The following is a 14328-nucleotide window of genomic DNA, read 5'->3' as shown; positions in this document are numbered from 1 at the left end:
CCAGGGCACCTACAAACCCATACATTATCAAGGACCAGAACTTGGTCATTCCATAGAGAAACAGGAACAAAAGAAAATCGATAATAATGTAAAAAAAGAAAAATACCAGGTCACAGGAGGATTTTTATTACTAGGTCCAAAAAAAAAAAAAAAAAGCAAAAAGCTCTGCAGGGGAGATGCAATGAGCCAAGTATTCGCTGGAATGAAGTCATTGGACAGGGGGTGGGGCTGGCTACCTCTTGCTGTTCAGGTCACTCCCCTTTGACAGCAGTGGCCTCTGACCTCAACAACCCTACAATTCTGTTTTGACTGACCCTGAAACCCATGAAAGTCAGATGTAGGCACTGCCCAAAAGTTGAGATAAAGCTGACTAATATGGGAAAAGCTCCCGGTATGTGCCCCCAGCTGAAAGGAGCTGGCAGTTCTTTGGCGAGAGATGCAATTTATTCTGTCCTCCTCCTTTCAGAGAAATGCTAATCCTTCATAGGCAACTGGAGGGGAAGACTAAACTGTGTTGATGATGAATGACAATAATCCTTTGTCCACAGCTACCTCCTCCTAGGGTGGAACCTTAAGAGTTTAATCAAATGTTGGTAAGTAAATTAATGCCTTACTGCTTAAAGAGTTAAAAAGGAAGTGGTGGCAAGAAGGGTTGTGAGAATATATTTCCTCTGCCGTGACTCTCAAAAGCTTAATTGCAAAGACACTGATGTGTGTGTGTTTAGTGTTTTAGGCTCCTTATTTACAGACACACATATTTAACAGTCACTGTCCCCAAACTGTCTCACGTCAAAGCACGTCAGTGTTAAAGACGTTACCTTCAAGGTTTTAAAGATCAAAGCGCTGTGTTGGAATTACTTTCCTGTTGTTAAAAACAACACCAGCAACAAAACTCATGCATCTGTGCATCAGTAAGAATAACATGACCTTTATCTCCAAATCTTCCAACATCATCGTGAGGTAGGTTGCATTTTTCATTCCAGTTCAGCTCACATTTGAGGGGCAACTCCATGCCAGGTCTGCTGTGCTGGCCCCTCTGACAGCCATCTCCTTTAACCCTTATGAGAGTCTGCCAACTAGGTATTATTATGTTCATCACAGTTGAGAAAAAAATCCGTGCTCAAAGAGGGCAAGCAGAGCCTCTTGGCTTTCAAGTTTTCCTCTGACATAAAAACAAAAACAAAAAAACTGGTTCCCAGAAGGAATTTAAAAATTTGACCAATGATTAGCTTCTGAGACTCACACCGTGAGTAAGGACTAAACACTAGGTTTTCCAAGTCCCAATCCAGGTTCTTTCACCACATGACAGCATTGCCACCCAAAGTGCTGGGTTTTCCCAAGAGGTGTTTGGATGGGATTCCGAGCCAGCGAGATGCAAATAGGTCTGACCCACATTCCAGCGCTTGGATAAATAAAAACTCCTGAAGAGCAGAGCCCACTTCGTGTGCTTAATTTGAGAGCCCCACTGTGGACAGTCAATCAATGTTAAACAACTCGAGGCACATTTGCCAAGGACTAACAAGCATGGACTCAGTTTTAGCAATTAGAATACTAGGAATATTATGGCGGAAACTCATAAAGGTGCCGAAAGGCTGAATCAAGTAGTCATAAATTTTTAAGAGTGAAAAAACCCCTCTGAAGTCATCTAATGAAACTCTAATTTCATAAATAATATCCTGAGAAATTAATGTGTACCAGGATTTGACACCAGTCGGCAACAGACCCTTTCCTGTCCCCTAGTTCTATTTAATTTTATTTATGTCGTGGTATTATGAGATAATGTTTTCAGGAATGTAATATGTGGTAAGCTGAAATTGGATTGACTGGTTATACAGTCATCAGTGACAATGAATTGTCGGTCAGATTTAACTTTTCCTTATTCCACTGACCAACTGACCTCTTAAGAAATCTTCCTTGCTGGCTTTCAAGTTCAACCAAATTGGTATCCTTTCTCAATAAGTGTTTCATTAATTGTGGCCTCCGGAACTTCTCTCCTGGCATTTCTCCCTTTCTGCTCGCCCTCTAAGCTCTCTGCACCTCCTCCAAGGCTTCTCTAATTACTCTTCTTCCCATCAATGTTTATCTTGCTTTGATTTGCATAATATTTATGTTAAATGTGTTCCTTCCTATCAGAGAAATGACTTGCTTATTGCCTGGATGTTTCTTATATCTGTAAAGGACAGGATAAATTTTTCTACTCATTTAATTAATTTATTTATTTATTCTTTTTACAGCCACACCTGTGGCATATGGAGGTTCCCAGGGCTTAGAGGTCGAATCAGAGCCGCAACTGTAGGCCTACGCCAGAGCCACAGCAACACTGGATCCGAGCTGCATCTGTGACCTATGCCATAGCTGCAGCAGCACCTGATCATTCATCCACGGAGCCACAATGGGAACTCCTGTTTTTATTTTTTATGAATATCTAAGACCGTGCTGCGCTCCAAATATTTGTTAAAGGAACAAACCATGTTAATTAACTTTGCTACAATGGGGAGGCTTCATTCTTGACAGAAAATGAAATTAACTTTTACCTCGCTTGATTATTCCGATTTCTCAAAGATTAATTAATGAGTCACATGCACATAAGTTTGATAGTCTTTCAAACATTAGTTCAGTGGTTGATATTCTATCAAAATATTGGCCTAGTGGTTCTCAACTTTGGCTGTTCATTTGAATCAACTGAGAAGCTTTTAAAGCTACCAAAACCCAGGAGTTCCTGTCATGGCTCAGAGGGTTAAGAACTCATCAGGTATTCTTGAGGATTTGGGTTCAATCCCTGGCCTTAGTGGGTTTGATCCCTGGCCTTAACCACTCAGTGGGTTAAGGATCTGGCATTGCTGTGGCAGTGGTGCAGGCTAGTTGCTGTAGCTCTGATTCCACCCCTAGCCTGGGAATTTCCATATGCCACAGGTGCGGCCCTAAAAAAATAAAAAACAAAACAAAACAAAAAACTCACTACCAATACCCAGATCCCACCACAGATCGACTGAATCAGAATATCTGCAGGTATGCCCAAGCAATGATTTGCTTGTATCATACTGATACTTGGTTTGCACATATTGATTTGTACAAGCTCACCCTTAATAGATTTTTCTAAAGAATGAGCATGTTCAAATATGCTTTTGCTTTGTCCTTAGAATTACAAAATTTTAGAACAGAGAACTGAGATCCTGCCTGGATCAATTCTTTGACAACCGAGAACACTACCCCATGGCAGAGGACATGCTTCGTAGGATATAACAAAGTCCAAAATAAATGACTATTTATGGGTTTTTCACTGGCTCTGACCTATCAATCTATAACATTTTATGCTCTCAGAGCCCAGAGCACTTCTAGCCACTTACTATACCACTTACTAGCAGAGCAAAGCTAATCCACACACTGAACTTAGCTTTTTCTATGAAAAGGAAGATAGTGCCTCTCCTACTGACCTTGCATTTTTTCACCTATTACAAAGATTCAATCAGATATTTTAAGAATAGCAAAGCACTGCCCATATATATGTATGGAATTATATTACCATCTCTCAGAGAAGTAACTTGTGAATAAACATGTTGCTTTGATTACCTAGGCTCTAAATCCTAATTCCTTGGCACCAAGCCCCCCAAGAATCAACAGGAACTGGAGTTACTATGGACTAGAAACTCTATTCACTGAAAATATCATATAACTAAATATTCAGGGTGATAAAGTGATGTAGTGACCCAGGATTTAGCTAGTCTAGGCTCTAGTCCCAGAGTCTGCTTTTAACTATTGACTTTGGACAAGTCACTTAATTTTTCTAGGACCAGAGTCTCGGCAGTGGTCAAAGAAGGACTTGAATTTAGAGTCAAAGATCCTTTTCATTTATAAAATCAGTATATTAGTGCTTAATTAAAATTACTAAAGAGCAATTTCCCAAGCCATTAATTCATGTGGTTTCACATTTAAAAAATCTCTTTTTAGAAGTAGAGAGTTGGAGCCTAAAAACATAAGCCTATTTCTGGTAAACAGACATTTCAACTCATGTGTATAAGATCCTCTTTAAAGAAACATCTCTACTCAGATACCTTATGCTTGTCAGTATCCTGTGCAGGAGCTCTTGTTCCAAAAATAAATATATGGTAACCCAAAAAGCATGTAATACAGTACTAGGCAGGCAGTAGGTACCCAAATATTTTATGTTACAGCTCTTGGTTTGGATTCTAGTTGGTGTTATTTATCTAATCTGAGTCTGATTTCTTATATATACACAGGAAAATTACCTTCTTCAATGCATTGAGATGGTGTATACTAAAATGTTTTGTAAACAATTAACTGCAAGGTATTATTATAACCTAGGGAATATAACTTCCTATTCCATGATCTTTCTAAGAAGGAGATTTTTCAAAAATCTTTCTGACTTTACTATGGATGTAGCACTTAACCTCAATGTCTGGCTCAACAAATATGCTAAATAAAGGTTTGCTGCGTGAAAAGTAAAATCCACAAAAAGACCAAAAGCTCCATGAGCTCAGATTCCATACTTGTTTTTATTTCTAAGTTCTCAGCACCTAGAATGACACTTAGGAGACACTCAATAATTATTAGATGAATAAATGTTTGCGTCCCCCGCCCCAGTTCCTCTTCAGCGCAGCTCAAAAGGGAGAGGCAGGCAGGGGCGGCATGAAAGATGATTTCTGGTAAAGGATGCTTAGAATGGAAAGCTGAAAGTTACTTGGAGACTTCATCCACTCTCTAGTAAATAGCTTGGCAGAACAAAAAGAGCATAGATAGGTCCTAAGTTCAAATTCAGTTTCTAAATTCTGCAGTCTTGGCAAATTAATCTATTAACCTCTTCAAGACTCAGTTTCCTCATCTTAAAATGAGAATAGGATCTCCCTCATAGGGTTAAGCACTAAAATGAAAGCGCCATAATAGCAGGGACTTTATTTTGGGTCCACTGTATTCATACTGATCAGGATTGGATTGTATTGAATAGTGCCTGGCACAGCATAAATTCTCAAATATTTGTTAATTTGTGAGAAATTGACTGAGATAACACAGGTGAAGTTTGTAACAATGTGTGTGCATGCAGTGAACACTTAGCAAATGTGAGCCTCTATCATCATCACCATCATCACTACCATTACTAGTATATCCGTATTATTACATTTCCTGGTCTTTGGGGAAAGATCTGTATTCAAATCTTGAATTACCCATTTACTGGCTATGTGACTTAGGACAAATTACTTAACCTATTCGGGTTCCTTCGGTTCCGCAAAAATCTGTGTTGTGAGAAATCACCTGACTGAAGTCTGGAATCTCGGGGGCACGCGATATATGGCAGCTATTATTTATTATTAAGGCCAAAAAACCGCTGAGTCCCCTCTTATCCGAGAATTGCCAGCAATCTCTCACATTAGTGTGGCTGAATACACAGCACGACCGCAAACAAGGAAGGAAGGAATTTCAGAGACCAAAACCGCTAAACGAGAAAAGAGGGAATGAAACCGGTGTTTGACAGTTCCCACCAAGAGGTGTCAGTTTCCGCGGCTGTCACCTAGTCCGACCAGCCAAAGCTAGAGCCGGACAGTCAGCTCGGTAAGGAACACAAAGGAGGCACAGCCGACGCTCAGACCCTCCCCTTAACGGTCTCCGGGCCGCTGGCCTCAGGCGGCCGCCGGACTCCCGTTTCCGGCCTTCGCAGGACCACAGTTCCCAGCATGCCTTTGGAGGGAAGTCTTTCCCGCGGGATGACTACCAATCCCGGCATGCCATTCGGCACTCCAGTAAATTAGATGGAAGAGTGGGATGACCCCATTGCCCGAAGGGAATTGTAGTCCATACAGCTGCTGGCTCTTAGAGGGGCGGGGAAGAGCCGGGTCGCTCTCGTCAGCTGAGGAGAATGATTCATAGAGGAGGGTCGGGAGAGAAGAACAGTTCTGTCTGTGGAAGCCCACTTAAAAGGCTGGACTCTTCTCCGAGGAAGGGAGAGGAAGGAGAGAAAGTAGGACCTCGGGTCTGACCCCGCCTCTGGCCGTTCGCCAGGCCTCTACCGAGTCCTGGGCCTTGTCGGGGGTGGCCGCGAGGCGCCGGTTGCTGGGGGACCCGTGACGTCGCGGGGTGAAAGTTGAGGGGCGGTGACGTCGGGCCTGCCCGGGCGGAGGCTGGCGGGTTGGAGGCAGAGGGAGGGAGGGAAGGAGGGAAGGAAGGAAGCTGGGAAGCAGCGAGCGAGCGGGGGCGCGAGGCGTTTACCTGGAGGCAGCGGCTTGGGCGCGCACAGCGGCCGCGGCTCCCCCGCACCTGCGGCCATGGATGAGGAGCGCGCCCTCTACATCGTCCGGGCCGGCGAGGCGGGGGCTATCGAACGGGTCCTGAGGGATTACAGCGATAAGGTAAAGAGCCCTGGCCCCGGGCATGCGGTATAGCACCCCGGGCCGCTCCCCCAACCCCCCTCGGGCTTGCACACCGCATCTCTCCCAACCCCCCTCATTCCGGGGATGCGCACTGCTCTCCCCCGAAAACGTTTCCGGCTTGGGCATGCGTGTTTGTGCCCCCCCGCTTTTTCCATCCGTGCATCCTGTATCCCCCTGCCCCCACTCTGGCGCCCACTCCTCTGATTCCGGCCCAGCAGCTTGTCCCATGGCCCTGTTCCCAAGCGTGCAAGTCACACCCCCGGAATCCGTGAATGTGTGTCTCCGCTTTGCGCCCTACTCTTGAATGCATAAACGCACGCGAGGCTTCCTTACCTGCATAGCATAAAAATACGTGTGTCTGTGCATCACCACGGCCCTTGACATGCATAAAACGTATCAGCTACGATGGCAGTTCCTTATATATCTACAGCACTGCTGTCTCAAGGCGTGGTGTCTCTTATATGGTCTAACTTGATTCTCAGAATTTATGAGGTAGAGAGCATCCTCCTCTCCATTTTATAGATGAGAAAACCGAGGCACTAGGAATTGAAATGACGCCAAGGTCATGGACACACTGTGTTTTAAGTGGAGGGAGACTAACTACTAACAATACCCGTTGTTTGTATAGCCTTAACAGTTTTCCCATCCATTATCTCATTTAATCTTGACAGCAATCCTGTTTTGCAATTGAGATTCTAGATCTGTTAAGTAACTTGCCCAAGGTCATGCTTGTAAGCTGGGATTCCAACCTAGGTCTTCAAACCATTCATTATTCTTTCCAATTTATAACCCTGCAGTAAAAAGCTATCTTCTTATATATCCCAGTCACTTCTCTGAATGTCTCTTCAAGAACCGTTAGCTCTCCATTACTTTTCCTTCCAGGAATTTTACATGCTGACTTCAAAAGGTAACGTACCATACCTTTGTTCTTCCATTTAGAAGACTGCTTTATAGGAAAGACTGACTACTCCCTTCTGTGAAAACACACCCAACACACCCTAGATATAATATCTTTCTTCCTTTCTTTTGCTTTCATTCATTTCCCCTTCTGTATTTGCTATGTGCCCACCACTGCACTTCCATACATTTGTATTGAGCTGCCAGTATGCCATTTCTGCCCTGTGTGGAGAAGATCCACATTCCCATTTAATCTTTCCCTATAAGGAAAGTGGTGGTATGCCCCATTTTACAAATGATAAAATTTAGGATAATGTTGCCCTAAGTCCATACAGTCATTGAGATGGGACAGATTCGAATCTAAGTGTCTGACTGCCCTATTACAGTACTATGTATTTCTTTGGGAGGATGCATGGATTCGGTTCGCATCATATCTCAGCTTCTTCACTTTCTGATAGTGTTACTGTTGCATATCTGCCAAATTTTGGAGAAATTCATTTAACGCACAGATGTATGCATTGTGGAGATTACAGTCATCCTTGATAACTGCAGGGGATTTGCTCCATGACTCCCTCCCCCTTGGGTATCAAAATCCATGGGTAAGTTCCCATATAAAATGGCATAGTATTTGCATATAACCTACACACATCCTCCCTTATACTCTAAATCATCTCTGGATTACTAATAATACTTAATACAGCATAAATTATATGTAGGTAGTTGTAAATATAATGTACATACTATATAGCTAGTTGCCAGTTGATTCACGTTTTGCTTTTTTGGAACTTTATGGAATTTTTTTTCCAAATGTTTTCTTTTTTTTCAAATATTTTTAATCCACAATTGATTGAATTTGCAGAGGTGGGATCTGCAGATACAGAGGCCTTGAATGTCTATTCATTTAACTTGATTTATAATTGCTTTCCACAAAAGATTTGTGGTAATTACAAACTGATTTTCAGAAGAAAGAAATATAGCAAAGAACTTGGCTATTGTGTTGAATCAACTAGTGTTTATTTAGCACTTGTTATATGCCAGGTAGCCAGCAACAAATAGGAACTTTTTTTCTGTAGGGAAGGAGGAGGAAAGACCTCCAATTGGATCTTATCACCTCCTTCAATGTTTCTTCTTCCCTTTGTGGTTAAACTAATTAGAACTTGAGATTTGCTCCCTGCAGTTTATCTCTTCCTCTCCTTGATCTTCCTCCAGGTTGGTTTCCGCTCACCATTCCTGGCCAAGTGCTGTCAGAGCTTATGTTCTGCACATCTCCAGCTCTTCTTTCACATTGGGAATGTGTTTAAAGTTGTGATGCCCACTGTATATTGTTTAGGGTGGTATTTTTGGGGCCAGTGCTCTTACTTGTTGTGAAGTGGGTCGGTCAGCATCTTCTGAAAAGAGCTCTCATGTTTAATGCTGGTTAGATTAAGACCAGAGTACAAAGAAGGTAGCTGAGTTTTATGTTGGCAATGGGGCTTTGCCCACTCAAGGCAAGAGATACTAGAGGCAGATGAAGAGGAAGTGGAAGTATGATTGCAGTCGTCTTGGAATAAGAATGGGGAGGTGGAGTTAAATTGCCCCGCTCTGTGGAATATGGAGTCTGAAACCCTGAAAAATTACTTGGATACTACCATGTGCCTCATTTTCCTATTCTGGAAAAATGGATTTGAGAAATGTTTAGAGTGAAGTGATTATGGGGCATCAAGGAGTTTAACCAAGAGGGAAATGAATGATTGGTTCATTGTTTGGCAGAGGAGGTTCTTTTACTGCTTTATTTCTCTAATAAAGCCAATTCTTGAAAAAAGGCAGTCAAGTATAGTGGAAAGAAGGTGGAATTTGGAGTCAGATAAATCTTGGTTCAAGTCTGCCATTTATTAACTTCATGACTGTGGATAAATTGTTTTAAGCCTGAGTCTCAGTTTCCTTATCTGTAACATAGGTTTATGTCACCTATCATGAGGCTTAAATTAACTGAAGTACAATGCCAAACACCAAGCACAATGCACCTGGGAGGCGTTTACTAATGATCAAGTTACTCAAGAGGTCCTGTGGCCAGAGCCTGACTCTGAACCCTAGTGCCCAATTTACCATCCTGTGGCGTAGAACAACATACTTAATTTTTCTGTGCCTCAGTTTACTCATGTGCCAAATAGGGATAATAAAAGTATCTGCACCATAGGTTTGTTGTTAGGATTAAACGAGTTGTATGGGTAAATCACTTAGAACAGTGCCTGGCACTGAAGAAAAACCCATAGCTATTTATTTTGAACAAAAAAGTCAGGAATCAGATGTCTGGCACTGAGCTGACAGCCTGATTAAAAAAAAAAAAAAAAATTAGTACTCCATTCTTTCTCTTTTTCCGTGAACCTTGCACTTTCTAATGGTTAGCAAAATACCTTGTCCCGTGTTTAGAGCAGCATTCATCTTGTTGGCTCTAGGTGACATCTAATTTCTACTGTGTTAAAGGGACTAATTTTAAAGCCTTTTCTCTTCATTCACTGACCCTTGTTATCTTGGGGAAAGGGAAGATCTATCCATCCCAGAAAAAAAGGAAACTTGTCTTTTTCTCAAGGGCACAATACAAGTTGACTCAGCATATGAAAGTATTTTTAAAAAATAGGAAGAGCGATTGTTCTTTTTCACTCCTCTCAGTTTATCTGTTAGCTGTTTTTGAGAGCCCACTATGAACTATGTATTATCCTAAGTGGTTTCACATGTCATCACATATAATCCTCTTACATTAAAACTTATGAGGGAGATAGATGTATTCTCCCTTTTACTAGGTGGTGTGGGGGAGGATAGGAAGTCGAGGTTCAGAAAGGCAAAGTAACTGTCTACGGGCCCAAGGGCACGTAGCTAGAAGTGGCAGGCCTAGTCTTCAGATTCCATATCTAGGGCTCTTTTTCAATACCATGTTGCCTTTACCCTGTCTATTCTATGTAACTGAGCACAGAAGAGGAAGGGTTTTCAGGACTGTTTCCTTTGGCTGCTCTAGAGCCCCAATCACCTCCACTCCAGTTGTAGAATGGGAAGTGTATATTGTTCTAGTCTAGGCTGTCCAAGCTGCTTCTCCTCCCTTAGAGCCTGCTCAGCTAACAGACTGGGTAGAGAGATTGGTTGCCATCATTATGATTATCAAAACAAACAGTGATGAGCGGCCTTGAAGTGCATAGTAGTACCTTAGTTCCATGAATCCAGGATATTTAGACTAGAAGGAACCTCAAAGAAAATCGAGTCCAACACCTTCTATTAATAGGCAAAGAACTGAGGCCTAGTGGCATCAACTGTGATGGTAACCAGAAAGATGGCTTGGTGGCCATAGAGGCCACCTGGACATATGATAACCCCTTAGCAAGCTCCAATAGGATTCCCTTGTGGAAGTATGACAAGCTTATGGCCAAGTGAAAGGTAAGAGTTACTTAAGATACCGGCAGGCAGGTAGGTGTCTAAGAATAGTCCTCAGAGGAAAAAGACACTATTTGAATAGGAGTAAGGTCTTTACTTATGTGGTAGAAGAACCTGATGGATAGGGACCTAACATTGGGACAGTTCTAGAAGTACAGCACCCACATTTGAAAAGGGTATATAAATATCCTGGACTGTGTAAGAGGACTTTTTGTTTTAAACTTTGAGGTTGAGTTCTGACTCTCTGAGTTCATTCTATGGATTTTTGCAGAGGAGCGTGTGTAGTGGACTGTTCCTTTGTTATACCATATTCTTATTTCCAAATTGGATTATATAATATGTAGTTCTAGAAGTAATTTCTATTCCTGAAACAGCACAACACACAACACACACACACACCGAGGCACCAGTTAGGTTAATTCCTTTGTTACCACCACTTTTTGAGTGTATCTTTAAAAATCTATGAAATGAATCCTAGTTCTTTAATAGGTCAGCATTTGGCCAGATGCCCCATCATAGGCCATACAGTAATAATAATAGTGTCCACTTATTGAACACCTGCTATGTGCAAAGTGCTATACATAATGATAAGGAAACTCTTGACAGGTGGTAAAGTTGAATAACTTGACCAAAGTCACACTTTTAGTAAGCATCGGGACTGGACTCAGACCTAACATTGTCTGACTCCTGAGCCTGAGCTTTTTAGAGCCTCTTCATAGGATATGAAACTTATAGTGGGGAATCCTTGTGAGTCAAGTGTGCCACTGAGCTGATTTTAACTTGGTCTCTAGATTGAAGAATGGTTTACTCTTAGTTTATATTTGGCTTCTTGCTCCTGTTTGTCTGGAAATAAAGCGTGTAAAGAAAATGAAGTGGTTGACTATTGGTCAGCTGTTCTGGAGAGGCATTTATAGCCAGAAATGCTGGATCCCCTTCCCCACCCCTTTCAGCCTTAGAAAGTGGAGAGGATATGGAGTTCCAATTGTGGCGCAGTGGAAACAAATCCAACTAGGAACCATGAGGTTGTGGGTTTGACCGCTGGCCTGACTCAGTGGGTTGAGGATCCACTCTGGTGTAGGTTGCAGATGTGGCTCGGATCTGGCATTGCTGCGGCTGTGGTGTAAGCTGGCAGCTGTAGCTCCTATTTGACCCCTAACCTGGGAACCTCCGTATGCCCGGGTGCAGCCCTAAAAAGCAAAAAAAAAAAAAAAAAAAAAAAAGGAAAAAGAAAGTGGAGAGAATAGGGTTGGAGGTACTGAATAGGTTAGGTATGATCAAAGTTGGATAAAAGAATCCAGCTTTAGAGAAGCCAACATCTCCAAATCCAAACAATCTTAGAGTTTGAGCTTCTGTATAGATTGGCATATTCTGAATTCAATCTGTATTACCTCACAATATTTTCTAATTAAATTAAGCCCTCATGCTAGTTAAGGCTTTTGAAAGCTTTTCTTTTCTTCCTTCCTCCCTTCCTTTCTTTCTTCTTTCCTTCCTTTTTTTTCCTCTTAATCAACACAGTTTTATGACTGGATCAGCCTTGCATTTAAAAAGCAAAAGAGGGAGTTCCTATCGTGGCTCAGTGGTTAACGAATCCGACTAGTATCCGTGAGGATGTGGGTTTGATCCCTAACCTTGCCCAGTGGTTTAAGGATCCGGCATTGCCATGAGCTATGGTGTAGGTCGCAGACACAGCTCGGATCTGGCGTTGCTGTGGCTCTGGTGCACACCAGCAGCTACAGCTCTGATTAGACCCCTAGCCTGGGAACCTACATATGCTGCAGGTGCAGCCTAGAAAAGACAAAAAAGGCAAAAAAATAAACGAAAAAGAAAAATTAGTCCTTGGTACTATTCTAAATTATCACCTTAAAAGATTTAATTCTTTGTAGAAACTATTTAAAAGATATTTTTATAACTTAATGAAGGTCTTTCCAAAAGATGATTTCTTTTTCTCTTCCCTTACCTCAATTGCCAAAAGAAGTTTAGGAGAAATATTATATTGGCAACTAGGTACATTTATTCCAGATAATGTATAGGATTAATATTTTACATACAGTGGCAAAAATTAGGCTTTCTTGGTTTCTAAGTGCAATTATTTATTTTCATTTGTAGTGAACCTTTTCTAAGCTTCAATTTACAACCATACAATCTATGATTCATTATCTTTTATTCAATGTTAGTTTTCAATAAACCTCAGGTCTATAAATTCCTGAGTTACAGCCTTTGTTCTTTGTTCTTTTTCCTCTTTCTTTCCTTATTCATTCATTACTTCATTTATCTTTTATTAAAATTTTTCTTTTAATTATAAAAATAATATACTAAGAATTGAGTTTTGTCGTGAAATCACTAGAAATTCCACCAACTTTACATAGTTGCTTTTATTTTTACATTTTAAGACACTAGCATTTGTTTGAATGCATCCATATGTTTATGTAGGTACTGTTATCATAGACATACAATTTGATGTTTTACTATATTTCCAGTTATTGCCATCACAAATAAATTTCCATGTTATAGAACTTTTTAACCATCTTAAAAAAAATTGCAACATAATATTCCATCAGATGAATGCATAGAAATTTATTTCATCAGTCTGTTGTTGGATATTCAGATTGTCTCTTTTATACTCTAATAATTGATAACACTGCAGCGAATATGCTTACATGAATAATTTTTCTCTCCCTCTGGATGATTTCATTAGGATAAATTCCTGGGATTAAAATTTTTGGCCCAAAGATATAAGTATTTTTATGGTTTATTTTTATCACATTCATTTTTATTTTATTTTTATTTATTTTAATTTTTTTGGGTCTTTTTGTCTTTTTAGGGCCGCACCTGTGACATATGGAGGTTCCCAGGCTAGGGGCCCATTCGGAGCTATAGCCACCAGCCTACGCCACAGCCACAGCAACTCGGGGTCTGAGCCACGTCTGCAACCTACACCACAGCTCACAGCAACGCTGGATCCTTAACCCACTGAGCAAGGTCAGGGATAGAACCCGCATCTTCATGGATGCTAGTCGGTTTCACTAACCTCTGAGCCACAACAGGAACTCCTGAGCCACATTCATTTTTAAAGTTGTGGTGTCAATTTATACTACCTCTAGCAATATCACACCTGGATTTTTGATGCCCATTTCTCAGAGGGCTTTATGTCCCTCAGTCTTGCTCTCCTTCGATCTGGCCTGTAAGCTCCTGCCCAAAATATTCTTCCAGAATGTGCTACTATTCACACCTCCCTCAGAGTCTTCCCCTGGTTCAGGTATAAATTTTTTTTTTTTTTTTTTTTGCTATTTCTTGGGCCGCTTCCATGGCATATAGAGGTTTCCAGGCTAGGGGTCTAATTGGAGCTGTAGCTGCCAGTCTACACCAGAGCCACAGCAACGCGGGATCCGAGCCGCGTCTGCAACCTACACCACAGCTCACGGCAACGCCGGATCGTTAACCCACTGAGCAAGGGCAGGGACCAAACCCGCAACCTCATGGGTCCTAGTCGGATTCGTTAACCACTGCGCCACGACGGGAACTCCTAAAGATTTTTTTTTTTTCCCCACACTCGTGGCATGCAGAAATTCCTAGGCCAGGGATCGAACCCATGGCATAGCAGTTCCTGAGCCACAGCAGTGAAAACACTGAACCCTTAAACTGCTGAGCC

General features: G+C 41.7%; 1 protein-coding gene across 11 annotated transcripts in view; it reads left to right on the top strand.

Moving 5' to 3' along the window:
- Nucleotides 1-6136: 6136 nt before the first annotated feature.
- Nucleotides 6137-14328, top strand: part of RIC8B (RIC8 guanine nucleotide exchange factor B) — a 111311-nt gene continuing 103119 nt past the window's right edge. For all 11 annotated transcript variants that reach the window (XR_001303487.3, XR_001303486.3, XR_014803101.1 and 8 more), the window contains exon 1: nucleotides 6137-6359. Coding sequence is in view for 4 of the 11 variants with exons in the window: in XM_084955489.1 (XP_084811615.1) it covers nucleotides 6276-6359 (84 nt within the window). In the remaining 7 variants the exon portion in view is untranslated. The remainder of the gene's footprint in view (nucleotides 6360-14328) is intronic.

The sequence above is a fragment of the Sus scrofa genome, chromosome 5 (assembly GCF_054392235.1).
Source record: "Sus scrofa isolate SSC_HxYL_T2T_F1_AM1 chromosome 5, Sscrofa_HxYL_maternal_Yorkshire_Landrace_v2.0, whole genome shotgun sequence".
NCBI lineage: Eukaryota > Metazoa > Chordata > Mammalia > Artiodactyla > Suidae > Sus > Sus scrofa.
The sequence above is the reverse complement of the archived record's forward strand: the minus strand, read 5'-3'. Positions and strand labels throughout refer to the sequence as shown.